At 41.0% G+C, this 17,377-nt stretch overlaps 1 protein-coding gene across 1 annotated transcript in view; it reads left to right on the plus strand.

Annotated features, from left to right (window-relative positions):
- Window positions 1-17,377, plus strand: part of Dnah11 (dynein axonemal heavy chain 11) — a 297,877-nt gene that overhangs the window by 217,146 nt on the left and 63,354 nt on the right. Inside the window, exons 63-65 of the mRNA XM_052184825.1 lie at window positions 6,168-6,338; window positions 13,322-13,557; window positions 15,351-15,473. Coding sequence (XP_052040785.1) covers window positions 6,168-6,338; window positions 13,322-13,557; window positions 15,351-15,473 — 530 coding nt within the window. The remainder of the gene's footprint in view (window positions 1-6,167; window positions 6,339-13,321; window positions 13,558-15,350; window positions 15,474-17,377) is intronic.

A 17,377-nucleotide genomic window follows, 5' to 3' on the forward strand; every position in this document is an offset into this window, starting at 1 on the left:
AAGAATCAGCTGTGATTAACAAGATACCAGAACTACTAAAGCGAAAACTTTGCATTACTGGGACTATTGATGCTGGTTAGCTGGAGCTAAGAAATTAGTGGTGATTAAGAAGAGACCACCATCATTGAGGTGAAACCTTCTGGGAAGTGTTCTGAGAGCACAGAGGCTGTGTTCCAGAGATAGCCAAGGCTGGACCTTGTGCTATGGCTGGGCTTGGTGATGTGTAAGAGTCACCAGGTTGTACTGTTTTTGAGAGCAGCTGAGGCTCAGCACTGTGAGAGGCCACAGAAGGCCATTAGTGAAGTGTAACTGCCCGCAGCCACAGTGAACTGGGTCCCTAGAAGAGAAGCTGGGGATAGATGGAAAGACAGAGAAAAAGAATGAAGGCCAGGACAATGCAATTGCTGATCCAGGCCCCAAAGTTTAATTGGAGTCTGACAATTTAAGGGTTTGGGGTGAGTCCCTCCCCCCAAATTCTGCGGTGTATTCTGGGGAACTGGTCTGGCTGTTCATTGGGTGTTGGCTCCATCCTTGCGTAGCTGGGTGGGTCACCTGCTTAATTCAGGAATTCTTAGACCTGGAAGAACTTCACTTTCCCTCTGAGCACTCCACTTTAGGTGGAGCAGGATCCTGGCTAGCACAGGAATCCCTACTCAACAAAGGCTGGGAGAGGAAGTTCACCTTGATTAATGTCAAGTTCCTACCAGGTGGCATGACACCCCAATATGGCTCTGTACATAAAGGTGCAGCCTCAGTTGTAGTTGATGACCCAGGAATGAAGGGGTCATGCAAAGGAATTGAGGCTTGGCACATGAAGAGAGCTTATGAGATGCTATTGGTGAAGCCTAGTTGTAGCAGAAGATAGCAGTGTTTTGGAGATGCCAATACCATGAGATGACCACCAGAGCAACAGCAGCAGGAGTACAGACAACTGGAGACTAGAAGACAAGCTGTGTGCTAGAAAGAGCAGAGATGGGGAGGTGATCTAAGCCCTTGGAGGATCCTAGAAGATTATGAGTGGATCCCAGATACTGGACATTTGGGTTTGATATTTCTTTTGATTGTGACTGGACCCTGATATTTTTCCCTCTTTAAGGAAGAAAGTATTTTAGTGGAGCCCACAGTTAAGATACTTCTAATTGTAAAAAAGACTTTAGGTTTTAAAAGAGATTGGATACTTTAAAGGGATTGAAGTTTTAATATGTAAGAATTTGTAAAGACTGTAGGGCTTTTAAAGTTATTTAGATCTTGGGGACGAATAAGAAAGTAAGGGTTGAGGCTTAATGGTGATGTGTTTGTGTGTTAAGTTGACAAGGAGTCAATTGTACTAGCTGGTTTTGTGTGTCAACTTGACACAAGCTGGAGTTAACACAGAGAAAGGAGCTTCAGTTGAAGAAATGCCTCCATGAGATCCAGCTGTAAGGCATTTCCTCAATTAGTGATCAAGGAGGGAAGGCCCATTTGGGGCTGGTAGTCTTCGGTTCTATAAGAAAGCAAGCTGACCAAGGCAGAGGAGGCAAGTCAGCAAGTTAACATCAGCTCCTGTTCTTGACCTGCTTGAGTTCCAGTCCTGACTTCCATTGATGGATATATATGGAAGTGTAAGCTGAATAAACCCTTTCCTCCCCAACTTGCTTCTTGGTCATGATGTTTTGTGCAGGAATAGAAAGCCTGACTAAAACACCATATTAATAAAGATGTGTTTAAATAGGAAGTATATAGCAGTCATTGGAATGCATTGATAGAAAACTTGATTTTTAGTTACTTAAACATATTTTTTAAATTACCAATGGCAGACAATGGTAAGTCACTAAGGTGATTAATGGTGAGATACTTCTCTCTTTCCCTTCTTCTCCGTGCCAGGAATGTGACTAGTAACCCTTATGATTTTTGCCTCCTGCCCCAAGATAGCTGTTACAGTCTATTGCCTACTCCTCTGAACATTTCCTTTTTGCTGAGGATATGCACTACAATTTTAAATTCATAAATAGAGAAAGAAAGAATAGGTATATAAGATTTTCTCTTCTTTATAAAACACCTAGCTTTCCTGGAAAGGGGTCTGGCAAACTCCCACTTAAATGTATTTACAGAACTAGATTGGTCACTCCTAACTGCAAAATAGGCCAAAAAGCTAAGAGATCGAATTATTGCTGGCTCACTCAATAACAGTCTATATTATAAGGGGTTGGACACTTGGTTATCTTATTCAAAACTAGGCTCTCAGCACGAAAAATGATCTGAGGGAGCAGGAATCCACAGTGGCCTGGTTTCTTATGACTGTATTAGGCTAGCTGCTCTGCCCACAACACCCAAACACACCCAAACACACACTTCCCTGCCCCCACACACCTATACACACACTTCTGAAATAGTCTAACTCTCCAGCCCAGGCTAGCCTTACAGTGTAACTGAGATGGGCTTCTGGTTCATGGTGATCCTCCTGCCTCAGCTTCCTAAATACTGATATTTCAAGCATGAGCTACCACACCAACCTTATACTCTTCTAAAATCCAATTTAAAGTTGCTACAACTTTAGCACACCAAGCTTCTGAAGCTCATGTTACAGTGTGAGCACAAGGTTCTCCTGTATACACCCTCAGTCTCAGCATTCTCATCTTGTGCTTCTGCACAAAACCTTTTAAGCTTTGGATTGGCCTTAGTTCCTTATGGCATCTCACGAACAGCCAATTCGTTGGAGAGTCTATGGTTTTGCTGTGGAAGTCAATCTTACTGCTTCTCACCTTCGTTGCTGGTCCTCATCGCCAGCATCTCCCTGGAGTACGTCCCATGTTCCTCATTGCTCACTGAGGTCTGTGTCTCTCCCTGCAGTTGAGAAGCAGTATAAAGGTTCAGCCAGCCCCCCACTTTGCCTGAGCTCTCTCTAGTAGCTAATTACCTTGCTCAAAGCACTCTCCGAAGGCTTAAGTGACTTGGCCCCTGGATGCTTCCATGATTCTCCTGCTGTGTTACCATACCCTCCTTGGTCTTCCTTGGAGACTCTACCTGTGGCTTTTGGCCTTTTCCTCCTCAAGGCCTACATAGGTCCATACTACAGATGACTGACTCCTTAATTCTTTTCCAAAAGTTCTTTTCAGCGTATGTCTCTCTCAGACCTTGGTGTGTCCATGTATTCCAGCTTGCCCTATTCAAACTCGCACTCATACACACACACACAAACACACACACACTCACTCGCTCACAGAGCTCAATATTGCTCTTTGCTTCCTCTGTACTATACTTTCTCATAGTGTCTCATAGCAGAGATGCCCACATGTGACAAGGTACATTCCTTTTTACTCTGGCAGCTTCATGTATGAATGTAGGGTGTTTAGGTCATATCCACTCCAACTACCTACGGACCCTTCCCCAACATCTTCCCAACTTTGTCTTCTCCTCTTTTTGTTTTATTACACACTGAGTCCTCTCAGTAATGGCCATAGGTGCACAGGCGTAGGGCCATTCACTGGATCACAACTAGCCTACCATGGACTATACAGATAAAGCAAAAGCTAACTCTTCCACCCTCAGCAGTTCTCACTTTCCAAAAGCTCCTCCATGAGGGGTGGAACCTTGTGAGCCCCTCCACTATTCTTGCTGAGTGCTAACTGGCTTGATCTTGCTCAGATCTTGTACTGGCAACCATGGCTGCTATGAGTTCATGACTACAAGGATCGTCATATCCAGAAGATACTGTTGGGCCTGGATCCTCCCTGACTTTTGACTGTTATAGTCTTTCTGCCCAATCTTCCATGATGTTCCCAGAGTTGTGTGTGTGTGTGTGTGTGTGTGTGTGTGTGTGTGTGTGAAGGGGGGGTGCATACATATATGGTTTTGTGCGTTTCTTTTTCTCTAAATATAAACATAAACTTTTTGACTATAGGAGCTTCATATATTTTGAACTACTTGATTCCAGGCAGCGACAAGTCATCAATAGATATTTGTTGAATGAATGGAGAGAGAGAGAGAGAGAGAGAGAGAGAGAGAGAGAGAGAGCTCTTTGAAGACTCTTCATGTTAGTTGAGGAAGATAACTAGTCCTTATAGCTATTTCCACTTAATGTGGTAAGATTTAAGTAGTTGAAGTGTTTACCATTTGCAAGGTACATTTAAAAATGTCACATAATTAGACTGCTTCTGAGATACTTAAAGATTCTATTATGATGGAAGCAGGCTTTTCCCAGTATTGCTAATTCACAGGGATATTCTCATGAAGCCTGAACTTACACTAATTTAGACAATAAGAAGAGAAGAGGGGGTAAGCTTGTATATTGTTAAGTAGGAAAAATATTTTTTTGAAGGATTAATTGAACATGTCAGTTCTTTTCCTGTGAGGATAAATTCTTTCTGACTAGAAGAGGAGACAGTTAACTTCTAAAAAGCATCAAGACTGATGATTTTCTCTGTATAGCATTGACCTGGAAGCTCAGCCATTCAGACTAATAAATCAGGCAATTTATATTTAATCATTAACTAACTCCTGAGCTGAACAGCTGTTCAAAATTAGAAATGGGTCACCCCAGCCAGGATGACATTACAGGCAATCTATAATGCATTAGAATAAAATTATAGTGATTTTTAACTGTCCGGAAATTTATTACAGGACAAGTTCCAACTCTTAAACCCTTGTTAGCCAGTGTCAGTAATGATTTATGCTGCAGGGGTGGTGGGATGAAATTATTGACGCTCTCAACAGCCAATAAGTCTGTGTTTAGTAAATCTTCAAGTCCAGAGGTATTTTGGAGAATGAGGTAGGTACACTTTATTATCATTTACAAAGCCACAACACAGATGGGGGCTAGATGAGTGGGGTCATCCTGAGCATACCAGATGTATTGTCTGTGGCTGAGAAAGGGAAGTAATGAATTCTAGAAAGAGATCTAAGTGCTGGCCTTCCTGTCTTTGACAGTGTAGCTGGGATGGTAATGGAGACCATTGACTGGCTGTGGAAACTGTCCACTCATGTCTGGGATACTCTTATGAACAGTTCTGGGACATGCCCACACATGTTCTTATAGTTTACAAGAAGCTGATATTCTCAGTTTTGTGTCATCTGTTACTTATGTTTCCTGTGGCATTTTCTGCCCTGAAAGGAAGGGAGAGTCTTAGTATTCTCTTTCCTTATCCTACTAAATAGCTGATTTTTTGGCTCCTATTAATTTTCATGTCTTAAGAATGTTATATTAATTTTAAACATGCCTCAAAATGGGGTGATTAGTGAACTACTCTGCAGTTCAGGCAATCCATATGTATTTATCGCAGTTTTATACAAATCCAATATTAAGGGCTCTACATACTTAACCTGTAAATCACATTTTAAATGACCAGCCCACTAAATAGAAGGAGTTCAACCCAGTTTCTGATCGTATTGTCACTGAGGCCAGCTAGGTCCTGATTCCCATCATTTAACATGACTCAGAGCTCCCTCCACCGATTTAATGATTATACTAGAAAAATGGCCTGAATTTGGTTACTACTGAAATCATTCTTTAATTAACAGAATTCAGAATAAGTGGTTATTTAAGCTTTATGTTTCAATTAATTAACATGAATGATGTTTGGCAGTTTTCTTTGTCTGGTCAGCCCATAGCCAATATATTAAGAAAAAAAATGTTGGTTTAGGCAGTATATTGCCGTTAGCCAAAAGAAAGGGGGCAAGAATAAAGGCTAACCATGGATCCTTGCAGTTGAACTTGGTGTTACACAGCCATGGGAATGTCAGCACTGGGGAGTCTGAAGTGGAAGTATAGCAAATTAGATACCAGGCAGCTTTGCAGAGTGAGATTTTTTTTTAAACATAAATTCCTAACATCACTCACTTGCAGCAAGAGTCTTAGCTCTATTCTCCCAGAGGGAGAGGGAAGCAATTGATTGACCTGTTAAGAGGGCCCCCATCATGATTAAAGAGTTAGCACCACGGAGAAACCAAGATGTGAATGAGCTCATGTCATGTGATGCTGAACTTGGATGGAGAGAGTGGGAGAACTGTGTGGTGATGATGGGTTTCAGACATGCAAAAGATTATAGCAGTTGCTCTACCCAGTTCTACTCTCTTCCCCCAGAGATGGTGCAGGAGGCCATAGCCCTGAACTGTGTTGTCAGGTAATTGCATTAAGCGTTTGCAAGTTGACGCTCACCCTGTAATTACATATGGGTAATTTTATCCTTCAGTCAGAGAAGATTCGATGGGGTCAGTCCATTAAGTCCTTTGAAACTCAAGAGAAGACACTGTGTGGAGATGTGCTACTCACAGCTGCGTTTGTGTCTTACATTGGGTCCTTCACAAGACAGTATCGCCAGGAACTGGTAGACTGCAAGTGGATTCCGTTTCTTCAGCAGAAGGTGAGGCCCATCTTTCACTCTGTCAACATGAGGAAAGTGTTGCAAAGGAATTCCATTAGTGGTCACTGTATGTATGCCAGGGTACCTAGTACCTCTGTAATGATATATCTACCATCTTGTTCTGTTTATCTCATTTTAATAGTGGTTTGTACCTGGAGGTGAAAAGAATATAGACTTGTGGTTAGAAGGCACATTTCACAAGACAATAGGAAGCTAAGTCAGATTATTGAACAGCATGCAGTGGTCTGATTTCTTTCTAATGTTGATATTTACTAAGGATTTTTTCAAGATTACTTTCAAACTAAAGTGCAGCATTTTGTAAAATGACATTTAAAAAAAGCTTAACATACATTTGAACCGTGAAATCCATAGACAACATAAAATCAAAGAGCTGAAATATTCGAAATTCTTTGGCTTAAGATCTCCCATGTGTGGTTGAGAAAAGAGAGGAGCAAAAATTTTAAATGATTATCAGAGCAGAAAGTCAGCCCACCTAATGTCCAGACCACAGACTTCTTGTGACAGCACAACTGTGATTGGTGAAGCTGCCCTTCAGTCTACGCACCCTTCACTAGCATGTCAAGACATCCTCAACCCTCTGTGTGTGGATGTCCCCACAAGGCAATTACATGTACAGTAGCTCTTCTCACAACTATGTGCATGCCAATGGAAAGTCAGTGATGTAAAGGAAATCAATATTTTAGGGGAAGCTCATCGCTAAAGGCATATAATTCATAGTTTTCATGAAAAAATCCCATTGTAACTAAATTATTTCCTACACCTATAATCTTAAAACTTGCTTTTATAGTGAAGAATTCTTTCATGAGATTATATATGTTATTATTTAAATTTCAAGGTTGGTCTTTAAATATCATCAAGGATCTGCATGAATCAGTCTGCTGATTTTGACTACTTCTTAGGTCATTCTGAGTTTCTAAAGTGGTCATTGTCTGGTTCTCCTCTTATCTTTTTATCTTCTTCACCTTGTCTTCTCCATGTTTGACTCTTCTTGTGTTTGTCCAGGTCATCCTGGGACTACTGCAGACTGACAGGTATCCTCTTTGATGCTTCTTTCTATATTCTACATTAGTATTAAAGAATTCCCATTCTCCTAGGATGAGGAAATTCACTGCTAACATGAAAGCTATTGAGTATTGACTTCCTGGTATAACCATTTACTTGTGCTGAGATAATAAACTTACGTGCCAAATTTGTTTATGTTTTCCTCACTAGAGACTTGCCTTGTCTATATTAGTTTTAAAACTGGTCTTTAACTGCTAGTCTAAGGTCATTTTTGCTTCTAGAAAATCCCACATCAGTTGGTTTTTATTTGTCCTATTTAATTCAAAACCTGGGAGTCTGTGAAAAAAAACACCAAACTGTTTTGAAAAGATTATAAAGATTCTATAGTTAACTTGCCCAAATTAACTTCTAAAATATGTGACCAAAGCAAAACTACAATGTCCAAGTGATATATGCTAACAAGTATTAATTTCCACAGAAGTCCTGTTTAGCTGTGACCTAAAGATTCTCCCCCAGGAAACCCCATGTGGTTTTCAGTCACCACAGCTCTGTGTCTTTAGTGTTTTGTAAGTCACCATACAGAGACAGACATTAAATTGACCAGTGTCTTCTCCCGTTTATATCTGGGCATAGCTAAACTAAAGGATTCTCCTTTACACTTTGTGAGAAAAGTGAGATTCTGCTGGGAGGAGAGAATCTCCTGTCTCTACATGCTATATAAATATAATAAGTACGTGTCCTTGTGGAGCCAAACATGACCATTTCTCAGCTGCTTATCACCCTTCTCTCCAGATTCAGTTGCAGTGAAGTGGGAACTCATATCATGGAAGTGTGCAGTAGTCATGGCTGGGTGGCAATGGTCAGATGGTGGTGGGAACAGAAGAAGCTGTGATAGCTCATCAATGCTACTGTTTAACTGAAATTTTTTTTCTAGCAGTTCCTGTATCTCTCCTCAGTATATAGGAGCTCTGGGTATCTGTTTGTGGGTATCTCCTGCCTGTCTTTGGTTTGTCAGTTTGCCTGGGGGACATCCTATGCCATCTATTGGTTTGGACACAAACTGGTTATCAATTATGGTTTGTGTAAATTATAAATCTATAAACCAAACATGTCATTATTGACAACCTAGACATTGGTAAGGTAACCATGGAAGAAACTCTCCCCCGGAATATTGAGAATTGGTTGTCATCAAATATTCTCAGAAATGCACATAGATTGAGCAATAATATTATTTTAATATGTATTATTATTTACTATATATTTAATTTATATTACTATATAGATTATATGTAGATAGTCTAAATGTATCAGTCCTGGCTTATTTAATGAATAAACTTAATTTGATTCAAGTTAGAGCACCAAGGAAAATTGTTTTTTCACTTGACTTAATGATTGTTGAAGGATATACTTTAAGCACAGCCAAGATAATTTTAAAATAGAACCATAAGATACCCTTGCCTTTCAATACATTAAAATATATTCTAAAACTATGGAATTACAACCAAGTCCTTCTGTAGGGGACACAAAAGCTAAAATAGACTAGTGCTCAAAAGCATGCAAGGATATGATGTTACTTACATCTACAACATGACATCGTAGAAACTCAGCTAGTCTATCCATGACCATTGTTTAGGCTCATATACTCTGCTTTCTGTGTGAATTCCTAGAGGGCAGACTCTTTTGCCCTCCTGATCACTCTAGACAAGCTTGTGTCCCGACATTTACTTTGTCAGAGGTTATGTACAATACTAAGGTTGCCATTTTCTTTAAGTTTGGCTATTAGTAGCACTCCACAGACTCCTCACATCTATGCTTTCTTCACTTGGTTACAAAACACCGCCCTCTCTGATCTTACTCTGCTGGTCAGCTCTTAGGTTTCATTGACTCTCCTACTCCCACCCCCACACTGTTAATATTGTTATTATTGACTGTTAATACTGTTGATATTGACACCCAGGGCTTTCACCTCCAACCACTTCCCTTTCCACTTGCACCATCTTCATTATTTATCCAGGTAATTACACACCATCCTTATGTTGCTGACCTCCCAATGTGTGCCTCCAGCCCAGACAATGTAGCCCCTGTGTTTGAATATATGAAAGTTGCCTCAGATGTAGTAGTATGATCTCCTGACTCCCCTAGAACCTCTTCCACTCAGCTTTTCCTGTGTTTATTGGCAGCTCCCTGCTGTGACTTCCATGTTCCCTTTCATGTCACGTTTCTACCCAATTCATTCAGGAAACTGTATATATTGAGAGTTGAGTGCTTTCTGCTACTTCTGGTACTGCCATGCTGCTCCAAGCCATCATGTTCTCTTAGATTGCTATAAGAACCCACAAACACCTTTTTACAACTCTAGGATATGTTGTCTGTCCCTTAAAGTGCCTCTGAATATATCCAGTCTGAGCTTTCAAAAACAAATGCCCATTTTCTTAAATCCCTTGAATGTTTCTCCATTGCACTCAGAAGAAAATTCAAACATTCTATAAAATCTTCAAACTTTTATAGGTTGTTGATTGTTACACTGGATCTCACTCTGATTTCCCTCCTTTTCTGCTCATGTCTTGCCATCCACTTCATAGATGTTCCAAGTAGTCCAACCTCAGGCCTTTGCACTGCCTTCCTCCTCTGCCTAGGATTATCTTCTCTGAGGATATCCTGCATCTCCCAGCCTTCTTTCTTTCTGTCTTTCTGTCTTTCTGTCTGTCCTCCTTCCTTCCTTCCTTCCTTCCTTCCTTCCTTCCTTCCTTCCTTCCTTCCTTCCTTCCTTCCTTCCTTCCATCCTTCCTTCCTAGATTTATTTATTTATTACATATAAGCACATTATAGCTGACATACCAGAAGAGGGCCTCAGATCTCATTACAGATGGTTGTGAGCCACCATGTGGTTTCTGGGACTTGAACTCAGGACCTCTGGAAGAGCAGTCAGTGCTCTTAACTGCTGAGTCATCTTCATCCAGTCCTCAACTCCTCTTTCAGTTAAGCTTATCCATCACTAGATATAACTGAAAAACCCATCTCCCAGAATGACTCTCTCCTTTAGTGCAGCTCTTGCTTTTTTTTGCAGTGCTAGGAAGCAAACCCAGAAGCCCATCAGGTATAAGAGTCTGAATGTTAGAAGTTAAAGGGAAATGTAGATGAATTGATGCATCATTCTGCCATTCTGATATGGAGATGTGTTGTGTCCCCATAATTCTGTCATATAGATGACATTACACAGAGGAGCAGAGTTGAGTGACAAAACTCACAAAGACACATGTTCTAATGCCCCATTTCCCATCAGGCACAATGAAATGAACTTTATTGGAGGTCCCCAAAGGAATGGAAGTCTTTATTTATCATGACTATAGTCATCATAATGAAGCTTGCCTTAAGGTCTAAGCATGACATGAGAAGACAGGGATACTGAATCCAGCCAGGCACAAAGGTTTCAGGCAGATAGCCAGAAGTGTAGGAAACAGAGACTTCATGGAACTGGCAGAAGAAAATTAAAGTATAAGAGACATATTTTAGGCTAGCTAGAAACCCGAGTTTAGCTGAAAATAGATAAAATAAAGTAAAATACATCAAAATTAAGTATACACTTACAATTATGACCTAATGACCCTATTCATGAAGATATGTCCCAAAGAAATAAAATCAGAGACTCCAGCATATTGCTCAAGTACCTAGAAGCTTCACTAATGACAAACCAAGAAGTAGAAGAAATCCAGTGACAGGTGAATGGATTTTTTCCATGTGGTATAGGCATAGAATAGAATATTATTCAACATAAAATAGGAAATCTGAAGTGTGGATAAGTCTAGCAGACATGATTCTGACTGAAATGATGCAGGCATAAGAACAAGTCCTGTGTGAATCTACTTGTGTGAGGCAGAGAAGTCAGATTCAAAATGACAGATGCAGAAGTGGTAGATGCTGGAGCTGGGGTAGAGGGAATGGGCGATGTTCTGAATAGATATGAGATTCAGTTTGGGAGGATGAGAAAGGTCTGTAGATGGAGGTGGGTGATAGCCCCGTGATACCATGAGTACTTACTGCTACTGGACTGTGGGCATTGATGTGGTGTATAATTTACCATAATGAGAAACAAAACCCATGGTAGGGTAACAGCCTAGATGTCTATGGCTGTTAAGGTCCCTGAAGAGGGAAGAGAGGTACAAAATTGGAGAACTGGAATTGAAATGTCAGATGGGTGATAAAGTGGTTTCATGTATTCTAAGATCAAGAGCGGTAACTGCAGTCCTACCCTTAAGATGGTGATATCACGCATGGAGAGAGATGAGTACAGAAAGAGGAAGATTCATATGATCTTCTTGCTTCCACAGGCCGCCTCCCCAGGATGCTAGGATGGACAGGGAATAGGTCCCTTTTATGCATTCAGGAACTTGAGAGTTAATAGCAAAACTCGGAAAGCCAAATCAGAATGACCTTCAGAGAAGAAGCACTCTTTTGTTTTATTTGATATATTCTTTATTTACATTTCAAATGATTTCCCATTTCCTGGCTCCCCACTCCCCGAAAGTCCCATAAGCCCTCTTCCATCCCCCTGTTCCACCATCCACCCCTTCCCACTTCCCTGTTCTGGTATTGCCCTACACTGCTGCACTGAGCCTTTCCAGAACTAGGGGTCACTCCTTCTTTCTTCTTGGACATCATTTGATATGTGAATTGTGTCTTTGGTATTCCAAGCTTCTAGGCTAATATCCGCTTATCAGTGAGTGCATACCATGAGTGATCTTTTGACAGTGGGTTACCTCACTTAGGATGATGTTCTCCAGCTCCATCCATTTGTCTAAGAATTTCATGAATTCATTGTTTCTAATGGCTGAATAGTACTCCATTGTGTATATATACCACATTTTTTTTATCCATTCCTCTGTTGAGGGACATCTGGGTTCTTTTCAGCTTCTGGCTATTACAAATAGGGCTGCTATGAACATAGTGGAGCATGCATCCTTATTACATGCTGGGGAATCCTCTGGGTATATGCCCAGGAGTGGTATAGCAGGGTCCTCCAGAAGTGTCATGCCCAATTTTCTGAGGAACTGCCAGACTGATTTTCAGAGTGGTTGTACCAGCTTAGAAGCACTCTTCTATAAAAGCTTCTCTTATACTGTGCTATAAAATTTCCTGTAAGTTTGTTTAAAGTAGCTACATAAAATACAATTTAATCATGATAATTTTGAACACTTCCTGTGCTTTTTTTTACACTCCTTTCCTATACCCCTTTTTCAGTGATGGGAGTACTCAGAATATGAAGTGTCTCCACTTAAGAAAACCCTTAAGTGAAGTTAGTTCCTGGGCCATGCTTCTCTGGCACATATTCACAGTGAATAAAGAAGAAGAACTTCTTCTTCTACAAAGAAGAACTGTTTAAATATATTAATGTCAGTTGGAGTTACCATTGGACTAAAGTTGCCATTTGTTTAAGATCCCATTTGACTGTAATAGGCAGACAGCCCGGGTTTGAGAACTGCTGGCCTTGGGAAAGGCAGGTTTGGGCTAAAACAAGGAGATGGGAGAGCAAGGCTGAGATTCTAAAGAAAACAGGGGAAAAACTGTCAGAAAAAAATGCTGCAAGTGGCAATAAATTCCAAGGCTCAGGATGGGGAGCACAAGACTTTATCCCGTAAAGGTTACCACCTTGCCCATTTTGGTGACAGTGGTGTGGTTTCAGCAAACTGCACAGATTCTTAACCTACTCCAAAAATGGAGGCAAGGTGGATGCAGTTAATAAAATAGTTCCTGAATTCACAGCTGACAGGATTCTGAAAGGTCTGTGTTCAGTCAGTTTCACAATGCAAGTCGCATCTGGCTTTGAGCAGTCTGCAGAGATTTCATGTGTGTTCCCCTGACTTCATTTTCTCTTGGCTTCAGGCTCATTTTCTTGTCTACCACAATCAGCCCTTCTCCTCTGCCACTCTGCTAGCTGATCCCATTCAACTTTGATTTCAAAGGTTTCCATCCCAATAGCAGAAGGCCTGGACTTGATTGCCATGTTGACAGACGATGCTACAATTGCCACCTGGAATAACGAAGGGCTACCCAGTGACAGGATGTCAACTGAAAATGCCACCATTCTAACTCACTGCGAGCGCTGGCCCCTGATGATCGATCCCCAGCAACAGGGAATTAAGTGGATCAAGAATAAGTACGGGCCTGACCTGAAAGTCACACACTTAGGCCAGAAAGGGTATGTGGGTGTTACCTGCTGGGAAGTGGGTCTGATCCGGATAAAGCCTTGACCTTTCTACCACTTTACAGCATCACAGTTTGGTCCCACTTGTCGATTTGCTAGCTCATGTTTCCTATAAAGTATTTCAGTTGAAAGACATTAATGTGAGGCAGCATCCAATTAGTTGAAGGGAAAAAATATTGTATCTGAGATTGAAAATGCATTAATTCCCTAGGCTAAGAATGGGAATGAGATGCATTCTTTCTCTGGAGTGCTGGGTATATGGTAACATAAGAAACACACCTATGAGCTAATGATGATTACAGTCATGGCTCTGAATGTATTCTTTGCCTAGGGAGGATGCTCTTATGGTTATGGGTACCCTCATTGGATGCCTAATTTAGACTAGCTTTATTGGTCATTTTTGAATGCTGAGTCTGCTTAGGTGCCATGTCACTGTGCCCTGTACCAGTGAGGTCGCAGCAACTGGATGGTGTGAGTGCTGGTTGGCTTTAATTTAGTGTTGAATGGATTCTATTGGACCTCCTGCCTTGAGCCCTCTCCTGTCTTTTCCTATGTAGTGAACTCTGGAGTTTCTGCAGCTCTGAGACACAGATCTTGTCAATATCCAACATTACTTGGGTTAGGGAGATTGTTTTTGGAGAGTAGACATGAAATAAATAATAGTTTACCACTTTTTGGCACTTAAGGGGTGTGTGAAGATAGCTATCTATAATGTTTTCCCTGAATGCGTGAGAACTTGAGTTCAGTCTCCAGCAAAAGCAAGATATGGATTGAAGTCTCAGCACTGGGAAGATGGGGTCATGCACATCTTTAGGGGCTGCTGGCCAGCGTCAAGTGCAGTCACAAACAACAAAGCAGCTCCTGAGAAACAATACCAAAAGTTGGCCTTTAGCCTACACACACACACACACACACACACACACACACATACACACACACACTCTCTCTCTCTCTCTCTCTCTCTCTCTCTCTCTCTCTCTCTCTCTCTCTCTCGCACATACATAGACACACATACATGCCAAAGCCATGCAGAACAATACCAAATAGGATCCCAAGGAAGGTGACACAAAAGACAAGAAAGATGAAGAGGAAGATATGAGTCTAGATTAAATTATTCACTGTCCTTCCCCATGTTGGAATTCATAGTTGTGTGATTCTGTGGTGGTGATTGTGATTTGTCCCACCCTTTCCTGCCTCACCTCACTAATAAAGTCCTTTCTTGTACCTGCCAAAAATAAATAAGTAAATAAAGATTTATTTATCTATCTATTTTAATGTATATGAGTGCTCTAATTGCATGCATATTGGCATGGCAGAACAAGACAAGTCAGAAGAGGGCATCAGATTCCATTATAGATGGTTGTGAGCCAGTGTGCAGTTGCTAGCAATTGAATTCAGGACTTCTGGAAGAACAGCCAGAGCTGTTAAGTACTGAGCCATCTCTCCAGCCTTAGCCTTATTTATTCGAAATGGGCAAATGAAGTAAATTTATATATATAATACTTAGAGCCTTTATAGTTATTTGAAACACTGGTTGTTATCAGAAGCAATTATATTGGGCTATAAAATTTCTCTCAAAATGTGACCCCTAATTTCTGGCACACATGTGGTAGAAGGGACCAAGCACTCTTCTATAAAAACTTCCTTTATACTATGCTATAAAGTTTCCTGTAAGTTTGTTTAAAATAGCTACATAAAATACAATTTAATCATGATAATTTTGAACAATTTTCTGTGCTTCTTTACATTATCTTGCTTACTTATCTGGATTCTGACTACACTTTCAGGTTTTTAAACACCATTGAGACAGCCCTGGCCTTCGGTAATATCATCCTAATCGAAAACCTCAAGGAGACAGTGGATCCAGTCCTGGGTCCTCTGCTCGGCAGGAACACCACGAAGAAAGGAAAGTATGTATTGTGTTGTTTCTTAAAGCTAATGCCTTATGCCAAGTGAATTGCTGCTATCTCTGGTTCTTGGTCTCATACAGATGCCATCCACTGGCATCTACTTGGTGACATTTATGACATACATGACACCTGTACTCTGAAGCCAAACCAACCTCAGATAACTGGAACTCACTCCTCATTCCACTTGGCAAGCTCCCCTACCCCCGCCGTGTATTTACTTCCTGCATCACAGACTGAGAATTTATTGTCATCTGAGAACAGTCCAGCATACTCAGTTCGCACTTACTCTAAACTCAGAAACTTGTAGAATACTCTGTCTGCCTGTCTGTCCTTTCTACACACCACTTGTGTTTAGTTAGTATATTCTCAAAATAGACTTTAAATGGCCAATTTTTTATCAACATGTAGTAATATAATAGCATCTAAGTAGCATATAATAGCATATAGTAATATAAAAGCATCTAAAAAAGTAATGTGCCAACTCTTAGTATCTCTCTCTCTCTCTCTCTCTCTCTCTCTCTCTCTCTCTCTCTCTCTCTCTCTCTCTCTCTCTCTCTCTCTCTCTCTTGTTTATCTTGAGATCCTTGAAACCACACCCATTCTCCCAGTGACAGGTTACCAACAAGGGGACTGACTGCACACTGCCTCACTCCCAGTCATAGGTGTAACTGTCCAAGTGGCTTCATTCCCCTTGAGACATTACATGCCCAAACATCTTCCTAGGGGCATCAAAACCACTTCAGGTGAGTCATTATGTCACCTTTCTAAGCCAGTCAAAAACAGGAGTCACATTTTTAATCAGGCCTGCCTGGGGCAACAGGCTGGGCTGCTTTAATTAAGAAGTCATCTTTGAAGATGGGAACATGACAGTGTAAGCATGGGTCTGAGTTTATATCCCACATAAAGCTAAGGGTGGTTGCACTTGTCTATGCCAGTCCCCTACTGTGAGGTGGGAGATGGAGGAAGGATTCACAGACTCCCAAAGGTGAGCTAGCCTGGTGTTTAGAGTAAAGAATAACACTGTGCCTATCTCAAACAAGGAAAGGCAAGGATAGGCACCTGCCTCTGACCTCCACATAGGCACAGTTACGGACAGTTCCTCACTCACATGCACACACATGCATGTGTACAGATGAACACATAAATCATTCCTAAACAGACTTCATTGAATAACTTTTTTTTTCATATTTTTCTTGTTTTCCTTCGCTGAGGTAAAACTTCCCCAAACTCTTTCTTCTTTGTGTCCCACTCTGTCTCTGAGGTGTCTGTCTCCTTTTGTGTCACTGAATTTCTCCTGAAAATGGAAGTGGGCAGACGCAAGGGTGACTAACTCTTAGTCTCCAGTCAATTACTATGGTATTTATTATACAGCTTCCCAAGTAAATCAATTTAGAGTGACTGACAACTTATAATTGCTTAATAAACCAGAATTTACCCAGACATGCATTTAGAAAATCTAATAAGCCACCTGACAAACTGTAACTCCTAACACAAATATAATTGCAGCTTTGTATGATGTGTTAAAAGTACAGTGTAGAATCTGGGATGTGCCGAACTGAAATCCTTGTCATTAAGACGCTGGCTCTATTATGAAGACCTAAAATTTTTGTCAGTGAAATATGTATTCTCCGAGCTTTAACATCAACTTGCAACAGCCTAATTTATGTATACAAAATGTGATGGTTCTCCATCACATATGAGTTTGGGTAATCTGACATTGCTCAGCACTGATAAGTTTAAGACATGACATCTCCTGAAGCTGGGTGCAGTGGTGGCATCTGGAGGATCCAGAGGCATGAGTTTAGCCACCAGAAGTGCAGGGATCGTTAAGTTTCTTCACAATGTCAGACCAGAACAATCCAGATGCACAGGATAGCTCAGCAGCCTAAAGCACCTGCCACCAA

This window comes from Apodemus sylvaticus, chromosome 6 (genome assembly GCF_947179515.1).
Source record: "Apodemus sylvaticus chromosome 6, mApoSyl1.1, whole genome shotgun sequence".
Lineage (NCBI taxonomy): Eukaryota > Metazoa > Chordata > Mammalia > Rodentia > Muridae > Apodemus > Apodemus sylvaticus.